General features: G+C 34.7%; 2 protein-coding genes and 1 long non-coding RNA gene across 3 annotated transcripts; 1 reads left to right on the top strand and 2 right to left on the bottom strand.

Moving 5' to 3' along the window:
• Positions 1-3,010: 3,010 nt before the first annotated feature.
• Positions 3,011-4,451, bottom strand: LOC133300502 (uncharacterized). Its single transcript, XR_009750064.1, has 3 exons — positions 4,369-4,451; positions 4,010-4,084; positions 3,011-3,183 (listed from the first exon to the last, which is right to left on the bottom strand). It is a non-coding gene; the product is annotated as an uncharacterized LOC133300502 (long non-coding RNA).
• A 2,746-nt stretch (positions 4,452-7,197) lies between these two features.
• On the top strand, positions 7,198-10,624 carry LOC133300501 (superoxide dismutase [Cu-Zn] 2). Its single transcript, XM_061500065.1, has 7 exons — positions 7,198-7,334; positions 7,445-7,546; positions 7,814-7,909; positions 8,015-8,046; positions 8,282-8,357; positions 9,894-9,947; positions 10,375-10,624. The coding sequence occupies exons 1-7, from the start codon at positions 7,241-7,243 to the stop codon at positions 10,401-10,403; spliced, it is 483 nt and encodes a 160-aa protein (XP_061356049.1). The 5' UTR covers positions 7,198-7,240; the 3' UTR covers positions 10,404-10,624.
• Positions 10,625-11,599: 975 nt separating this feature from the next.
• On the bottom strand, positions 11,600-16,358 carry LOC133300503 (eukaryotic translation initiation factor NCBP). Its single transcript, XM_061500066.1, has 6 exons — positions 16,081-16,358; positions 15,258-15,353; positions 15,061-15,165; positions 14,835-14,912; positions 12,247-12,366; positions 11,600-12,075 (listed from the first exon to the last, which is right to left on the bottom strand). Exons 1-6 carry the CDS (start codon positions 16,273-16,275, stop codon positions 11,944-11,946), a joined length of 726 nt encoding a protein of 241 aa, XP_061356050.1. The 5' UTR covers positions 16,276-16,358; the 3' UTR covers positions 11,600-11,943.
• Between the last annotated feature and the right edge of the window lie 3,156 nt (positions 16,359-19,514).

Below are 19,514 nucleotides of genomic sequence, written 5' to 3'. Positions count from 1 at the left end.
TCACACAATAGAGGAATCAGTGCTCCTGAGAGCTTCCATGAGGTTGAAACCCCCAAAACCCCAAAATCTCACAAAGGGCCGAATTTTTTAGGAGCAATATCCCTCTCCACAATGCTCCATTTAACCCTGACCTTCTGCGGTCCTACTAATAACCTCATACATAAAATCTCATCTGATGGAACTTCCAAGAGAGATCCGCTATGGGCTGTTTCTCTTAGGTATCTGACCACAAGGAGGTCCCGAAGGCTAACTCCAAGGGAAGTTCCCCTCAATCTAGACCTTTAATGAGAATTCTCTATCTCATAGGATACTATCCTCATGGAGGTAATACTACCACTACATCCATGGAAAGGTCATTGCATACAACTTACCATCTTTTAGCAATCAATACATAGTCTAGTCTTTAATTACTAGACATAACGAATCACACAATCATAATTGAGTTCACAGTCTAAGCATGTGTGGCTCCAACCTCAATAAACTATGCATGTCATATTAATCTACATGCGTCATACCTCCCGTCAAGTATGGGAACCTCTCTAGCTGGGGTTGGGTCGAAGTGCTAACATGTGCCGCTGCTGAAGGGTCATAGACCACTTGCACATGAGCAACCCATCCCACAATCTGGGGACAATCCCTCGCATAGTGACCAGGTCTACCACACTTAAAACATACGTTCTGGCCCATCAAACAAACGCCCTTGTGATGCCTGCCACAATTGTCACACTTTGGCACAATAGGTCTTTCATTGTCCCAACTCTGTTGACTCCCGCTTCTTTTAAACTTTTCTTCAGACTGTCTAGCTTGTAATTTTTCTTTAATATTCCTGTCATCCATCTTCTTACCCTTTTCTGAAGTAGAGCCAGTTGCTCCACTAGCACCAGATGCTTGTGCCTCGGAAGACTTCTTACTTTTCAGCACACCATAAACTTCTTCCACCTTCCGGCATTGGTTCACGAATCTACTAAACTCTCGGATGTCACAATTTGACATCTTCCGAGACATCTTCTCATTTAGACCCCATTGAAATTTAGAGGTCATCTCGGCCGGAATGGGTAAGGCTCTCCCATAGTTAGCATATTTCACCAATTCATTGAACTTGGCGAAATATTGGTCAATTGTCATCGACCCTTGCTTGAGATCGTTATACTCATTCTGTTTCTGTTCCCTAGCCTCCCTAGGAAAATAGTTATCCAAGAACAATGTCTCGAACAACCGCCAGGTGATTTCCCGGCCTTCAGCTTCTAATGGCTGCACGGTATTGGTCCACCAATCTTCCGCTTCCTCTTCCAGCATATAAACAGAGTAGATTAACTTCATTGTGTCAGGGCATCTCATCACCCTGAATATCTTCTCCATAGCTTGGAGCCATTTCGCAGCCGCCATTGGCTCATAACCTCCCTTAAAAGAAGGAGGTTTGTGTTTTCGGAAAGCCATCAATCTTCTTTCTTCAGCTTCATGCTCGTCAACACGCTCAACACGTGGTTGACGGACCTCAGTGTGATGGCTATGACTATCAGAATGGTGGCTAGCCTCACCTTCATTGTTACCCGCTACACCCTCTTCCTGTGAAGGAGGTGGAGAAGGCGTAGCAGTGTGAGGAGGAGGAGTGGGTTGCCGGTTCACGGGCCTAGGACCCCTCAACGTCCTCAACTCGGTCATCATCGCGGCCATAGCAGTCCGCGAGTCTTCATTTGTCTTTAACAAATTTTCATTGGCTTGCCTGCTAGCAGCCAACTCTCTCTGAACGGCTGCAAGAGCTTCAGCCACGGGATCAGGCGGTACGCCCGTTGCCCCACGGCCACTTCTGGGCCTCACAAGAGCAGCCAAAACAGGTTATGGCTGAGCATTGGTGTTTGATGGTCCGGGGTTGTTTCGGTGCCTCGTCATGTCACTACACATGTTACACAAAGAAGTGAGTTGATCAGGCCCACACTTAGTGATCACAAATGCAATAATCATCAAGAGTACTAAAACAACTAAAAAGCATCAAACACTAAGCATACTCAACAATAGCTAACAGTTATTCCCTACGAAACTGCTCTGATACCATAAAATGTAACACCCCGTTCTAGAACCGGTTTGTTAACATCGCATTATGATATTAAGCGCAGTTACAATCACATGGGTTCAATTAAAATCCGGTTAAATTTTTCATTTTAAAACACGCCGAATTTATAATGCCCAATTGCGTGATCATAACCATATTACTTTGTGGAATCAGATAAATCAAGCTTAATATCATGTTCTTATTCCATTTTTAAAACATTAATTTACTTCTTATTTATTTCCCAACTTCTACTATATTGTAGATCTCTTCGTTAGCTACGCGTGGTTTCAAACCGCTCCTCATTTGGAGCTCTGTAGCTCAAGTTATGACAATTTTACTAACTCAGGTGTATGCTGAAAAACTACGCGGGTAGGGCGCTTAAGCTCGCTCCAGGGCGCTTAAGCGCCCACAGACAGAGGGAATTTACATTTTTTAGCCACCAAGGGCGCTTAAGCTCGCTCCAGGGCGCTTAAGCGCGCTACCTGGGCGCTTAAGCCCCCATTTTGGGCGCTAAAGCCCCATGCGGCAGAAAGCTTTTGGTCTTCACAGGTGCATCAGGGCGCTTAAGCCCCCTCATGGGCGCTTAAGCCCCCTGAGCAGGCTTAAGCCTCCATTTGCAGGCTTAAGCCCCCTCTTCTGGGCAATTTCCTATACTCATATTTTTCATGCATCTTTCTTGGGGAATCAATCCTACACATTTTACAACCTATTTAACAAGCTTGTGATATCCCTATATCATTGCTCAACTCTCATCCTCTCATCATTGATTTAACGGAAATTGGGCAGCATAATCTTTGTTTTCTCAACGTTTCCCAACTTAGCACAAGGTACCTAATTGACTTTCCAGCTCAACATATCCAATACATAAAAATACATTCATGCATTTAACTTACAGTAATCATCATACACATGCCAAAGGACTTAGCTACAAAATGAACATGATCAAAGCAAGTAACCCTGTATCAGATACCCATTACTACTACAATGATCATGCACTAAGTCCTCCAAAATACATCATGTGGCATCAAAATATACATATAGCAATGCTAAATGGCATGCAACTCAACATGTCCAGCTATCAGGTACAGTCTACTCACGCTTCTTGCCTCGATCAACCTCACCTCTATCAGTACCTGAAATGATGCCCCACAACACGGGGTGAGATATACGAATATATCACAGTAAACCAGAGGTCCTTGGAGATCACTCCACCCTAAGGTTCACTTTGATGTACACATAATCATAATAGCTTAACACATTCTTATCCACAAGCATCACATGGACTTCCAAGAGAGATCCACTATGGGCTGTTTCTCTTAGGCTCTTACCACATGGAGATCCACATAGGGCTGTTTCCAAGGGAAGTCCTTTCCTCAATCTAGGAACCTCCAAGAGGGATCCACATAGGGCTGTTCCTCTTAGGCTCTAACCACATGGAGATCCACACAGGGCTGTTTCCAAGGGAAGTCCTTTCCTCAATCTAGGAACCTCCAAGAGGGATCCACATAGGGCTGTTCCTCTTAGGCTCTAACCACATGGAGATCCACATAGGGCTGTTTCCAAGGGAAGTCCTTTCCTCAATCTAGGAACCTCCAAGAGGGATCCACATAGGGCTGTTCCTCTTAGGCTCTAACCACATGGAGATCCACATAGGGCTGTTTCCAAGGGAAGTTCCTACCAATCATCCTCATCATAATACTATCACTCATTACCTCAATCACAATCCTCAACCATTACCTCATTCATTATTGCTACTTCTATAATCATTCCTCAATTACTCTTAAACAATCAAACATCAACCAATAATCATCAATCAATCATAACATGTATCAATGCATGAATCAATGCATGAGCATACAATCACTATCATAATTACATATCACATCTCATAAACCATTTCTCCTCAACGGAGTATGGTGGAACACTCAATGGGATCAACCACAAGGTCCAAAGGTTTACCTTGCTCTTTGAGCTTTCCTCAATTGCACACAACCCCAAGGGTTGGTCACTCCACTTGGTCCTCTTGCCTCAATCCTATCAACACAAGGAATACAATCAAACAATGCTAACAATGCAAGGAAATCCATAGTTCCAAGCCTAGATTTCTCCAAACATCAAAGCATACTAAAATAACACTATAAACTCATTTCTACCGATTAAATGTCATTCCTAGCATTTTTCACAACATACTCTAAGCCTCATTCTTCCTTGAACATAGCCAATCTACTCAACATTTCATAAAAACCCTAAAACACTATTCATTAACCCTAAACTCATGCAAATCTCCAAGAATCATGTGAAAGAGAGTGGAAACTTACCACCAATGATCACACAATAGAGGAATGAGTGTTCCTCAAGCTTCCATGGAGGTTGAAACCCCCAAAACCCCAAAATCTCACAAAGGGCCGAATTTTTTAGGAGCAATATCCCTCTCCACAATGCTCCCCACTCAAAACTAAGCTTGGATTATGAAAGAGGAGAAGATTTAGAGTGGTTTAGGCTTTTGAACGGATGGATTTGGTTGAGGATTGCTCCACCTAGGGTTCTCCCTCTCCTTTCCTCTTCCTTTTCCCCTCTTCTCCTTCTTCTCTTCTTTTCCTCTCTTCTGCACGACGGGTTGGGGAGGGACAATTGGGTTTCTTTTGTTGCATTGGTCACTTAACTTATGTTAAGTGACTTTAAGCGGGTATTGGTTCGTCTATCTATTCAACTCCATTAATTACCAAACTTTACCCAAAAGTCTGGAATATTATTCTAGGAATATTACTATTTTTATTTTTATATTTTGGGTACTTTCGCCTGTACCCATTTATACCCCTTAATTTTCACTGAGTACACTTTTTAACTCCAAGTGACTCAGATTCATTTAATTAAGCCTTATACTTAATTTTACTCACTAAAATATGCTTAATTATTTAATTAAAATTAAGCAATTAAATGCTTAAGTTCGGGGTATTATAAGGCTCCCCTCGATCGGAGATTAGTCTCATCCTTCCTCTTATGGTTGTGGATCAATGCACTCACTATTCCAATGAGAAAGTAGCTTTACTCCAAAGAAAAGGTGGCAAGAGGAATTGAATGGGATACCTGTTGTGAAATTTGCAATCAATTAAATCAATCACACAAATACGCAAGTGCACGTGTCACAAGTAATAAAGGGATGTGTGAGTCCAAGTATCGTTCTCACGGAGATAAGTATAAAGTGAGTTATTCAAGTAAAGAAATTAGGAAAATGATTGATTGGGATGATTGGATTTATAAAATAAAAGGCAATTAATAATAAGGAAACAGTAAACTAAATTCAAAGGTATTAAGATGATGGATGAGATATAGGTCATGTTCAATTTCCCTGATGCAGCAATACTGAAACGATGTTATAGCAATACTCTATCAATGCTTAATTAGTAACCGAACACTAAAGTATGCTGGGGCTTTTGGCCAACCTAACATATATACCCAATAACTAATTCTCACATCTCTATGGCCAAATTAATTACTGAATTATTAAAGTTCAAGTTCAAAGGTTATGTGGTGTGAATGATCTCTCTACCCGCAACTTAATCAAGTTAACTTCTTAACCTAATTAATCCACACAATTCAACAAGGGTCTGGATTCGAAAACCTCTCGGTCCCAACCTCCTCAATATCATATATGTATCTCTCGACATGCACACATGAATAAGATTAAGCAAACTTGTTGAAAAACTAATTAAACATTAATAGAAACAAAGTTTAGGCATACATCTCGATGTTACAGCATAGGTACTTTATCACCTAACCTAAGGAGCAAATTAGCTCATAATGGAATTAAACAAAACAGAGAAAAGGAAGAAAAAAACTCATTGGAAAATAGAAAAGAAGATCAAAACGAATGCTGTTGTAAAACTCCGTCACAGTCTTGCTCCAACAATGCTCCAGCAGCTCTTCCTCTTCCAAGAATCTCACTTTCTCTCTCTAAAACGACCCTTATGGCTTGACTTCGATTCCTCTGACTTCCTCTGACTTTGTAACCTCGTCTACCTCTTTAATCCGTGGGGGACTCCTTATTTAAATAGGAAAAGTGGTTGGATAATTAGGTCTTAGGTTTAGGAGTGAGATTCCATGAATCGTGTTGCTGCAGCCCTATCTTATCCCTATCTTCTTGGGTTGTTGGCACTTGATTAGATAAGATCTTGATCTTCTTGATTTTCTTATGCCAATATTGTTGTTGATCGAATACAAGTTTGTTGTCCTTGTCCCTTGGGATTTTGGGATAAGAATCAATCTTCAAGAATGCCATTGATCCTTGCTTGCTGGTGCTTTATCCACTTGTTGGGGAATAACTAACTTTTGAATTTCAAAAATTCAGTTGTTCCCTTGTCCTTGTTGTTATGCTGTAGCGATTGATATATCATTGCTTCGTCAACTTCTGTGCTACAGCATTTTGACGTCAATTTTTCTTGCAAAGACAAACACTCAACAAGTCATCTTTTCTTACATAAAATCAAGGATTATTATGTTATTTTCCATACTTAGTTATCTTAAAGCACTTAATCATGAATATACAACAATTAGCTCGATTATCATGCAAACAAAACAACTTATATCAAATTTATGCAGCAAATTTATCATAAAAATACAAAATTAACTCTCAATTGGGAGAGTTAACAATACCTCTAGGCTTATACCCAATAAATAGATAATAAATAAAGGGTTCACTTTTTCTACAGTCAATGTAGATAACTTATCTACAGTGAGCCAAAAATGACGTCGTTTTAAGGCAGAAATCAAGGTATTTTCTTAATTATAATTTATTTCAGGGTTATAATAGTTTTTTTCATTACAATTTTTTAATTTTTCAACCCAAAACGACGTCGTTTTGGGAGCGAATGTAAATAACTTATCTGCATTCACTTTATAAATATTAAAGCCATAAATATGATAAAATAGTTAATTGTTATAATTTCCAAACGAATATACAAGTGAATAACTAAAAATAAGAAATTTAAATTTTGCGTTAGTGTTTTCTTTTAGGGAAATATTAGCCTGATGTAATAGGAGATAACAAGTCTCTCCTATACACTTAAAAATGTATGGGGTCCACTTAATGGAACCTATATAAGTTTGTGAGTGCAACATATAAGAAAATATAATCCCTTTCTTTTATCTTCATTGTTTACTTCAACAGCTTTTCACAAAAACCGATATGAAATGGAAGCTGCAAAGGGAGCTATGAAAGCTGTGGCCCTCATCATCGGAGATAACAACGTCAGAGGTTCTCTTCAGTTTGTTCAGCACCCCAATGGTTTCTCTCTCTCTCTCTTTGGGGTCTTGAAAAATGTCTCTGTATCTATGAGTTTGTGTTTGTTTAGCTTGTGATGCTTATCTCTTTTGATTGTGATTGTGATTATGTAGGGACTACCCATGTAACTGGTAGAATAACAGGGCTTTCTGCAGGCCTTCATGGGTTCCATATTCATGCTTTTGGTGACACCACCAATGGTTGCAACTCCACTGGTTTGCACTCTTCTCTTCATTAAGTATCACCAATGTTATCATCAACTTTTACAATTCTTTTTATACCTATCTTTTGTGGCAAAATGGTAGAACATATTTCAGTTTATGTTTTGTGTTTTAATTTTAACTTTTAAAACAAAACACACATTTTATTGACTACTCTACAAAATAGTTTTAGGGAAAAGAAAAAAAAGAACCAGAACACAATCAAACAGGTCCTAAATCTTTCAATTTATGTTTTTTGCTTTGAATTCTTCTTTACTTCAGGTCCTCACTTCAATCCACTCAAGAAGGATCATGGAGCTCCTACGGATAATGAGCGTCATGCTGGTGATTTGGGTAACATTGTTGCAGGCCCTGATGGTATTATCTGCTTTATTATTATTATTTTCATTTTTATTTTGATATTCTGAGTAATTTATATGAGTTGTGTCCTGGGAAGTGTTCTAAGAGTTTTCTGTTTTGAAGGAGTTGCTGAGATTTCTGTCAGAGATGGACAGGTAAAGAACTGAACTTTGGGTATTGTGTGATGTTTACTTGATATCAGTTTGGTAATTTCATTTTATTTGTGGTTTTGGAGACTCATCTCATGTTCAAATGTGTTTGTGTTCTCCAATATTAACTTTCATTTTGTATTGTGTTCATTTGGTTGATATTTTTGTTTATGAACTTTGAGTGTTGTTTAATTGGGTCTAAAAGCACTTGAGTTTCCCCTTTCTCACTTTCATTGTGTAGATTCCGCTAACTGGACTTCATTCCATACTTGGGAGGGCTGTTGTTGTGCATGCTGATCCTGATGATCTTGGAAAGGGTAAGATTTTAAATTTTGTCCACAGAATGGATGAACATGTTAGTGATGTTACACTAGGTTTAATCTTGTTTCCACTTTGAAATATAATTTTTCTTTTCCCCTACGCATATCGTTTTATACTATAATTCATTGAAGTAATTTCTCTATGATTATAAGCTGTATTGACTACCCTTATTGCTTGATATGGTAAGATCGAAGTGCCAATTACTTGTGGGATCCAGGTTGATACTGTTCCATTAGAAGTAAACCTTTTTATTTCATATCTCTCAGCTTGGCCACATATATTTCCTTCTCATGTTTAGTGCTCATTTAGTATTAACATCTTCTGTCACTAAGGAATTGCAAAAGCTTTTTGTCTAAGTTGTAACTCCTCTGATGTGATTTGTTATTTACTGACCTAATGACTATTAAGCACTGTGCTTCAACTAATTCTGCTCTATTATTCCCTGTTATCTTTTGTTTTGTGATCTACATAGCCATCTTAGTTCACTGCTGTGGTGCCATGATAAGTTGTTAATCTCTGGTCATTGCTTATTTGTACATACACATGCATATTCTAATGTGTAAACCATACATCTGAGAAGCTTTGTAGTGTACAAACTACACCCTCCTTTTGTATGTTGAACATTTGTGCATTGGCGTGATGAGTAAATAGGCAATTTAGTCCCTAGAATTATCTTTTACTCATATTTAATCTTTGAATTTATTTCATTTTTTTTATCGATCAAAGGTTTAGGAAAGTTGTCAAATATTTTATATTTTTTCATAAAGACTATGCTAAGAAAATGACCAATTACTATGATTTGGAAAGTTGTCACATTTTGAAGATTCTAGGTATCCTCAGATTTTAATTCCAAAGCATTACAAGGCTTATGACTTATGCAACTATGATAAACTTATATGGGGTAACAGTGTGGAGTGCGTTTCTATAGATAAAAGGTTTAGGAACCACCGCAAGGATGTGATGGAGGCTCAGAAGTGTGGGCCATTCTCAATGAGAACTAAAAGTTAAATTCCTCTCTGGTTAGTAGACTGTCCATTGCTGACTGAGATTTTTTCTTGCTACACTACACTAGTAAAAGCTGAAGAATTATTTAATTAACATACAAAAAAGAGAGGAATATAAGCAGTGATAGAATGATTAATGTCTATATGAAGCAACTTCCTGTCATGCATGAAAAAGATTGGAATAATTTTATATATGTATTATCTAGTGTTGAAAAGTCATATAGAGGCTCCACTGTAAATCTGTATTTTAGGTATAGAGGACAGAAGCCAAAGCTACGTATTATGCAAGTGTAATCTTCAGATAAGTCTTTGCCCATTTTTTAAGCTAACGGACTAGAGAATAGAGATATGCTTTCTTTCTGATCTTCTTTGAATTTGTAAAGTCCAGAATGAACTACTGTTCTGTTCACCACATGCCATTGTATCCTAGCCTTTATTTATACATTAATACTACAACTTTCAATGCTTTGATTTTTTAACTTATGACCATTTTATTTGAGTTCTTGACCTTGTGTTTGTCATGAACAGGTGGGCATGAACTCAGCAAGACTACTGGGAATGCAGGGGCAAGAGTAGCATGTGGTAATACTTCTGTACTTCAGATTGTTTCCGGATAGTAAATTCCTGTTAATAAATTATGATCTATTCCAGGAGTTTAATCCATTGCATACCTATATTTTTTAGTGGCTTAGTGCCTCTATGATATGGATTTTTCCTTGTCAAATTATTCGTTAGTTAGGATCATAGAAAAACTTTCTAGTCAGGATGATAGAACCTCCTTGACTCATGCCATAATAAGTTATTATCTATTCTATAGTTGAAGTGCTTGTAGAAATACTCAATCTTATGTACATAGCATTAGTGTCAGTAAATTATGTAGGTTAAGCTCAGTATGACACGAAAGAAATCATGTCACATATTATAGAGTTCAGTTTGTTTTAACTTTTAATACGACCTGCTGCATTGTGCTTTGCATGTTGAAGCCTGACAATTGCTAATTGTTGATCAGGTATCATCGGGCTCCAGTCATCTGTTTAGGATAATGGTCGCGACCGGATTAATTGATTAATCTATGAACAGTGAAAAATCTCCAAAAAAAAAAAGGATGGTTTACCTACAAATAATTGATATGTTCATAGATGGTGTATGCAATGTCATTTTATATCTTTATGAAATTACAATCATGCTGTAACTACTTTTAAAGCAACTATACTGACAAGTTATAAAGTTCTAGTACATTGTTACATAGTAATCTTCTGTTTATTCTCTGCTTTATGGTTTGTATGCCCTCTAGTAGGTGAGGACTAGGGAAGAGTTGCTATGCTTGTTGTGTTTCGTATATGTAAGTCCTAGATAACAAAATATTATAATCTAGGTATGGCCACTTCCCACTTATCCACTACTACTGGCTTCCTATCATAGCCACTTTATTCAATATTAAACATGTGTAAATTTGTATGGCCTATGTTAAGAATGGACCAACATTTATAAAATGCTTTCATACAGTTCAACAGTTGAATGGATTGTATACCAAAGATGTTCTCTATAAATAGTCAATGTTTCAACACTTCCTGAAGAACAGAAAATACTGAGTTAATTTCGTATGGTCCTCAAGACTTTGTCCATAGCACATATTTGCAAAATATGACATAAACATCTTATCAATATTACCCTAAAATAATATTCAAATATAGACCTCATTTTTAAAATAAAATTCATTGTATTCTTCCTTATTTATTTTCTTTTCAATTTTGGGGGTTTACTTGCCTTAACACTTGATGTTGTGATTAATTTTCTCATTTAACATAAGAAATTTGTTCCTTCCTACATACACAATAAATAAGTGGGATCCACAAAAAAGTTAGAAGATAAAAAAATCAAAGTGAAATCCGCCTTTTAATTGTGTGTAAGAAAAATTTTCTCAAAAAAATTATTTCCGAATTTTATAAATATTCCTTGAGAATAATAATTGTGTTACAACTTAAATCCTACCCAAAAAAATGAAATTACAAACTTCCTTTGTTTTTTTTTTTGTTTTTTTGGTACATCCTTTGTTTTTTATTTGTACATCAATATATTAAAATCAATGGCATAAGTTTTTTGAAAAGAATTTAAATTTAAATAGCCAAAGACTTGGTTTTTACAATCCATGCAATGCACCTAATCCAGTGAGAAAAGGTTTTTATTGCAGTACTATTCATATGAACTGTTATTCATATTAATAATTCCCTAATAATACGTCTCCACTTTCATGGATTAATGCCCTTTTTGTCAAAATGTGCTACAAGTGTAATCTATCATCTGAATGAAAAGTCATGCTTCTCTCCTTCAGCTAGGTGAAAAGCGACAAAACGAGCAACTTTATTTACAACAACGGAGCAAGACATTACACAAAATTAGAGAGTGAACCTTTAAGTAACCAAATAAAACTACTAAAATCAGTCACAATGTTGCTGTCATACATGAATTCAAAAGACAGAAACCAGCACTGGAACACCCCAACACCATCATAAGACTGAAGCCAATGATTAACTGGCTGAGTGAAAGCTGTGCCAGCATGAACAACACAGTTGTATCTCTAGCCTCTCAACCAAGTGTTCCTGTAAGATGAATTGTCTCGCAGAGAGGCGTCATGGGGCTTGTACTCCATAACGTAGCTGTGAGGAAGCTTTAAGTGACGTTTAATTGAATCTCTTAGAGCCATTACAGCCTGTAATGAGAGAGCAGGAATATTATCAAGGCCAAGGGACATAAATCACTCCCCGTTAAATCCGATAAACCAGGACAGGGATGGAATATTATCAAGGACAAGCATAAATTAAATTTGGGCACTCAGGCGCATACACACAAGAAAACAAATAGGGTAACTGATAATGCCAACCTGATGATCAGATGCATTGCGATTCCAGACACTCAATATATCCTCATTGAAACGAATGCTTAATACTGCACCACATATGTTACTTCCATAATCCAATTGGTCACCGACTAAGGCAAGAACCTGCACTTAGCCATGTAATATCATTACACATTTCAAGTCTCCAATAGAAGACAGAAATATAATAGTAATCGAAGGTATAAATCATGAAGCCAAATTCATCAAGCAAAAGAGATTCCAAGTGGTAATTTTGCCATCATAGATAAACTTACAAAGTGCAAGAAAGACTTTGTATCAACAAAATCAGGTGGACAAATTTATTCGACCAAATAAAAAGCATATCATTTGTTAAACTGCCATTACATTTTGTTTATATTAATGTCCAAAGAATCAGCATTATTCACCCAGGAACATTTAAAACCATTTTAGATAGATGATCTAATAATAGCTATATCCCAGAAAGCAGTGAGAAGTTGATATCAAGGTTTATGATAAATGGATAGAGTACCTGTTATATTTAGAAAACTCGTCTAAATAAAAAAGGGCACACAGGATTCAGGAAGCAAGTCATGTAGAACAGTAAACACAGAATTATTTCCAATTGACCCAATTAGAAAAGTCCTTTCACATTAGGCTTAACCGTCCTACTACTCAACAGTAGAAGAAAATATATTTTAAAACAACCAGGTGCTTATGTGCTATTGCTCATTACCAAACAAAAATTGGCTAATCTTATTTACAGTAACAGTGGGTAAAACTATTTCTGTATCCCAAAAAAGAAAAAAAAATGCATCATGAAAAGGTAACTACGGTAAAACAGTAAAGTAATTGAGATAAATATGGTAAATCAGTAAAGTATAGTTAACCCTAAAGGTAGTACAACTACAGCTAAAGTTTGGACACTTATTTGCTAAGAGGTAACACGTCAACTCTGCCTTTATTTTTAAAAATTTTATTATTATTTATCTTTATAATTTTTTATTATTTGTATTTTTTTAGGTGTTATTATTTTTTTAATAATTTATTATGTTACACACATATATATATATATGAGAAAATTATTTCTCAAGCAGTTTGAAATATATTTATCTTCGTCCTCCCCAAAACTACGTTGTTTTGTTTATTTATTTCTTTATATTAATTAATTTACCTTTGAATGGTTATGATTCCCTTTTCATCTCTTTTCCTTTATCACCATTGATCCATCTTTGTACTGTTATGATTTAGTAGCCGGAGATAAAGTTATCTCAAGCAGCTTGAGAAACAATATATATATATATATATATATATATATATATGGGGCAGGATATTCTTACACCGGTGTAAGAGTTAGAAGTCTTACACTCAATCTTGACCATTGATCCACTTGTATCCAATAGCTCACATTACTAAAAAATTAGAGCCCTATATATATATATATATATATATATATATATATATATATATATATATATATATATATATATATATATATAATTTGTTTTTTTAATATATATTTTTTCCGCTATTTCCGCAACCGCAACCCACAATAATGCTATAGCGGTTTTGAGGGTTGGCTGCAATCCGCATTTGATAACTATGGTTTCCATGAAAACAAATTGTTGGAAATTGGCGAATATAATTACTTTCCAAATCCATTTTTAAAATGCTACCTCCTCGAGTTATCGGGAACACACAAACTTTCTTTCATAGAAGATTATTAATATATATAGTGTCAGGATCATTTGACACCAGTGTAAGTTACATTCTTAATCTAACATATTGGCCATGGATTCTATTTATATCTAACGGTCCTGATTTATTAGACATGTGAGCCGTTAGATGCAAGCAAATCAAAGATTAAGATCTAGTATACGACTTCTTATTCTAACACCAGTGTAAGAATATATACACTATTTGGTAAATTATTCTCTAAAGGTGAAATCAGAAATTGGTTAAATAAGCACTCAAGATCCCACAAATCTTAAACAAGAAATGTAGGCCCTGCTGGTCCAGTATATAGTTCATACTAGCTCCCACGGCACATCAGCAAGAAGTACAAGAATTCATTTTTGAACTTCAATGAACATGTGTTTTACATTTTCCTTATTTTAGAAACTGCTTACAGAGGCTTCTACAATCTTTCCCTACCCCAATGACAAATCTGTTAAGTTGAAACCATGTTAAGCTCATATGAATGCACAGTGAGCAACCATATGAAACATAGAAATCATACTTTACAAATAGTGCAATTCAGAGATAAAATTCTAAATTCTAAATTGGAATCTAAAACAAGGCATTTTCTTCAGTTTCAGTTATGGTGATAATCAACAACAAAAAACATTTGAGGCCCATTTTTACTTGAATATGGTATATTTTAATGGAATATTTAGATATGAACAACATACAAGACTTATTCCATTAGGTCTGATCAACTACAAGTATCAGTCCATGTCTTTGGTATCTATCAAAAACCAAATTTTCAGTAAAGCTATTTAGTGGAAGTACAAATAATCACTCAATAAACCAAAGTATTCATGTTACCCATAATCTTGCCAGGCATTGTACCAAGGGAGACAAAACAAGCATCAGAAGAAAATATTTCCACTTACCAGGTCCTCCCAAAAACGACCTGAGACAACCTTCTTGAATCGTATAATCCATTTCCCACCATTGCAGTTCGCAGAGTCCTTCAAAAAAAAATTACGCAGCATGTCATTGCAACTTAAAAGAAATCTAATGGACACCAGTCTCCGTTTCTCCCTCCAAAACAGAACAGCTCATAAATTCTCAATCAACAAGAAAATGCAACTTTAGCTAAGGCTTTTAAATATATACCTCCCATAATGGACGAATCCCTTCTTTAAAAAGGTGCAAATCTGTTGGACTAGGCAAAGAAGAAGGGCGAGCAAGATGGCAATAGCAGACCCAAAATCCTTCAACCTATTAATACAAACAATTGCCAAAGTACAGAAATTAACAACGGAGTATGAATTTATATTGAATTACAGCCCTCAATATAGCAAAGATCTTACCGTACTGAAATCAACAATTTTCTTTATGTTGTCCTCGTATGATGTTTGATTTCGAACTCCAGGTGCTCGACGCGTGTACCAAAATACAAATTTATGCTGCTCATAGAAATAACCAACACAAAATAAAACAACCAAAATGTCAAACTGCCCTAAGAGCCTCTGACCAGGGGAAAAAGAGATAGGGAAATAAAAATAACCACCACAAAGAATCAACAAGAATTTCAAATCATTAAGAGCCTGAATCTACACAAAAGCGCATAACCATCTCTCATATATCTGCTTCAAGAACAATCCAACACAGCCAATATAACAACACTAAACCAACTGTTCCAGAATTAAAATCACTTCTAAAGTCAATTTGAAAGAATCTAAGTCATATTGATATAACAATGCAAGCTACTCTTATTCAAAACCTTAACAAACAAACAAAAAATCCCAAATTTTGATTTCTTCAGAATCTTCCTGGATAAATAATAGATACCCAAAACCCAGACTATATTCCTATCACATATATCAGTGCAAATTTCAGTCATACCCTTAAATCGCTCAATTTTGTTTTTTTAAAAAAAAGAAAATAAAGAAAAAAAAATGCGAGGTCGTTAATCCCTAGCCTTTTCAATTCAAGCATTGCATGCTGTTTTGTTGCCACGCACACAAAAAAAAAAAAAAAACCATAAATTAGGTTCAAAGTCAACATTTTCCCTAAAATATGAACGAATACATAAAAAATAATTAAAAAAAAAAAAAGATTATTGTACTGTTTGACCGATTTGGTAGTGAACAATTGGAAGCAGAGAGAGAAATGGAAGAGGAAGAGAGGAACCTTTAGTGGGTGAAGACCAGCTTTGAGTTCACGAGCTTGTCGCTCTTCGGCTTCTTTGTTAGAGTTATTGTTAGCATCAGGTGCCAATTGAGAAGAAGAATCTACAATTTGATGGGCACTTTCGGGGTTATTGCTGCTATTGTTGCTATTGTTGTTGTTGCTCTCTAATTCCTTCTTCTCCGTTGTCAAATCCATTGTTGATTCCTAAAACCCTAATTCCCTTTTGGCGTTCGGTGTTCAGATTCAAATCACAGTCATAGAGAAATGGGTTTGTCTGCTTTATATGTAGCTTCAGTTTAGAATCATTTTACCCTTTTAATATTTTTATTATTATTTTATCTATCATTTATCAATTACACTTACACGAGTAATTTCGAAGAGCAAATAAATACTATTATATTTTTAGAATAATTGCGTATCTAAAGCATACCAAATTTTTAATACAATTAGATCATTAATTAAGGTAAAATAATTATCACTTTATTTTTTTTTCTATTTTTCATTTTTTTTATTTGTTGACTAACATATGAGTATATGACTCAAAATCAATATGAGTATAAGATATTCCAGAAGATCCCATACGAAGCCGGTTTAAAATGTTGAGCATTATGTGATGCGTGGATAAAATGGAGCGCGTGACAAGTTTAACCTTAAATTTGACGTATATTTTGTTAAAATATTGTCTTAAAATTAAATTTAACTACTACATTATTTTGACTAAGAGAAAGCTTAGTTAAATTGATTGATTTAATATGGTGAAGAAGCTTATTATAAAATTTTTATTTAATATTTTTTGTGACTAATAATTTTTTTTTTACATTTTGATTATTCTATGAGAATTATTTTTATGAAATCATCCAATTCGATCAAATAATTATAATAATTGATATGATTCAACCAGAATTGAATGTCATGTTAAATTATTATTCGATCTAATTTTAGCAACATTCACATTGATATAAAGCTTCATTTGGGTTTGAATAATAATTTATTAATTTATTTTGATAAATTACAACTTATCGATCTATACTTAAGTCTTTCTTTAGAAAAACCACCATAGAATTTTTATTGAAACAACTGACCTACTTATTTTATATTATTTCATCAATTATAATTATATATATATATATCAAATTTAAAACAAAAATATTCATATTCCTTAATATACTATTGACCACCACCTCTAATGGTACAGTGGCCAATAATGATATTGATGATAGCAATGGTGTTGATGATAACGATGACCGGTGATGGATTGAGTAATGGAAGTATTTTTGTCTTAGAATTAAGGAAAAACTTCAAAAAAAAAAAAAATTATATAACTTTCCTCAAAATTACTTAACCCCCTCTTTCAAATTTTTAATTATTTATCGTCCTACTTAAAATTTCTTTATCATTTACCCCCTACTTAAAATTTCTTTATCATTTACCTCTCTAATTTAATTTTTCATCCAAAATTTTGTTAACAAAATCAAATTTTTTAAAAGATACCAAAATTACCCTTAATAGAAAAAAGAAAAACATAATTTCCTCACAAAAATATTTTTAGACAAACTCACGTAAGCAAAACATGAATGTAAATCAACGATTGAACCCTCCCTTTACTCTCAACGACACAGAAAACAACGAAATAGCACCTTCGGCATGTTTGCTTGATAATATCATATGATTAAGAGAAAAATAAGACATATATGAAGCACAGAACATAAAGCTTTTCAGTTGTTGTGCAAGCAAAATAAAATGCGGTTCTGAATAAATTTATAAAGTCAAATTTGTTGGTCATATAATAGCAGAAAAACTTATAACATAAAAGAGAAGATCTAAACTTGCTGGGATGATGCCTCTTTAATCATTTTATTTGAACAACGACAACAACAATTGCGAGTGGGTGTTTAATGACAATGAGATTTGCATGAAACAATTTTAATAATTACTAATTCTAACAAAGCTACCTTAAAGAAAACATTTCGTGAGTTCGTCTAAAACTGCATCTGTGAGGAAATTATGTTTTTCCTTTTTCTATTAAGGGTAATTTTGGTATTTTTTTAAAAAATTAACTCTGTTAACAAAATTTTGGATGGAAAATCAAATTAGGTGGGTAAGTGATAAAGAAATTTTAAATAGGGAGATAAATGATTAAAAATTTCGGATAGGGGGTTAAAAGATTTTGAGAAAACTTGTAGGATGTTTTTGAAGTTTTCCCTAAAATTAAAAGATTTGTTTAATGGTAGCATTGATATAGTGTAAATAGATTGTTTCAATTAAAAGTCTATGTGGTTTTCTCATAAACGACTTAAGTGTTACCAATGCAAGGATCCCCCCTCCTATAAATTACGTAAACCCTTGGAGTAATCCTCTAAACATTCTCTGCGCAAGAAATATAGTCCAAGGTCACGTATCTATGAATTGCCATCCTTTGTTGAGAATCACTCTTGTAAATTGTAAGAGATAGGGAACAACGAGGGTATTAATCTCTTGATTGACAATTAGTTAGATGGCGATAAAAGCTTCTTCGACATAGCCACTATGAGACCTTCTAATGATGACTTGAATCTCACAGTGGTTGACCATTTTGACTTTGATAGAAGCCTTTGAAATCTGGATTATATGAAATCTGGATTATATGAAATCATATCTAGATAGTCATACAATTTTGAGAATACAAGATACGATACCCCAACAATAAATGATGGAGATGATAAATTGATATAGATTAATAGTTATCAGTGGAACTTTCTTGTAAAAGTGGCATACTAGAACCTTATGGGTTTTGATAGAATGCAATCTCATATAGACTATAAACTATTGGGCAAGTGGCTTCCAAGCAAAGAAGGATAGAACAACACTATAGTGTGAATAAAGTTGTATGCCAAACTTTTCCAAAAACAAGTATGATGGAAATTGTTTTCTTTTTTAAACTTCTTGAGTATAGATGTCTTTAGGAGATTGCACTCTCTAGGTCACGATGTAGTGTAGGTGATAGGTAGTTCAAATTTTTCTTCTTTCAAATCACTCACAATAACAATTAATTAGGTTAACCAAGTTTATTAAGCTAGATACTAGTTTAATTTTAGATGTTTTAGGTCTCTATGCTTAAATGTAATGCAATGATCAATGTATGCAGTCAAAAATACATGAACATATCTAACAAAAAATGTATTTATGATGGTAATACAATACATTTAGGCATCCTTAATCTCAAATAAAACAAATCGAAGATCTTCATTTTCTCTCAAAAAGCATATCGACTTGTGTTAGGATTAATTAGGATATCAATCTAGAACCATAAGAATATGACTAATGTGAGATTATCAAAGCATCTAACTCTAATTTAGAATGTGGCTAAGAGCTACATGCACAGCAAAATATTTAGTTTCAAAAAACTTTCAACAAAATTTCAAACAATAAGATTATATGCTTCAATATACCAATTT

Source organism: Gastrolobium bilobum, unplaced genomic scaffold (genome assembly GCF_033153095.1).
Source record: "Gastrolobium bilobum isolate Gb01-03AN ecotype WA unplaced genomic scaffold, APGP_CSIRO_Gbil_v1 utg11650, whole genome shotgun sequence".
In the NCBI taxonomy this organism is placed as follows: domain Eukaryota; kingdom Viridiplantae; phylum Streptophyta; class Magnoliopsida; order Fabales; family Fabaceae; genus Gastrolobium; species Gastrolobium bilobum.
Note: the sequence above shows the minus strand (reverse complement) of the source record. Positions and strands in the feature narration are given on the sequence as shown.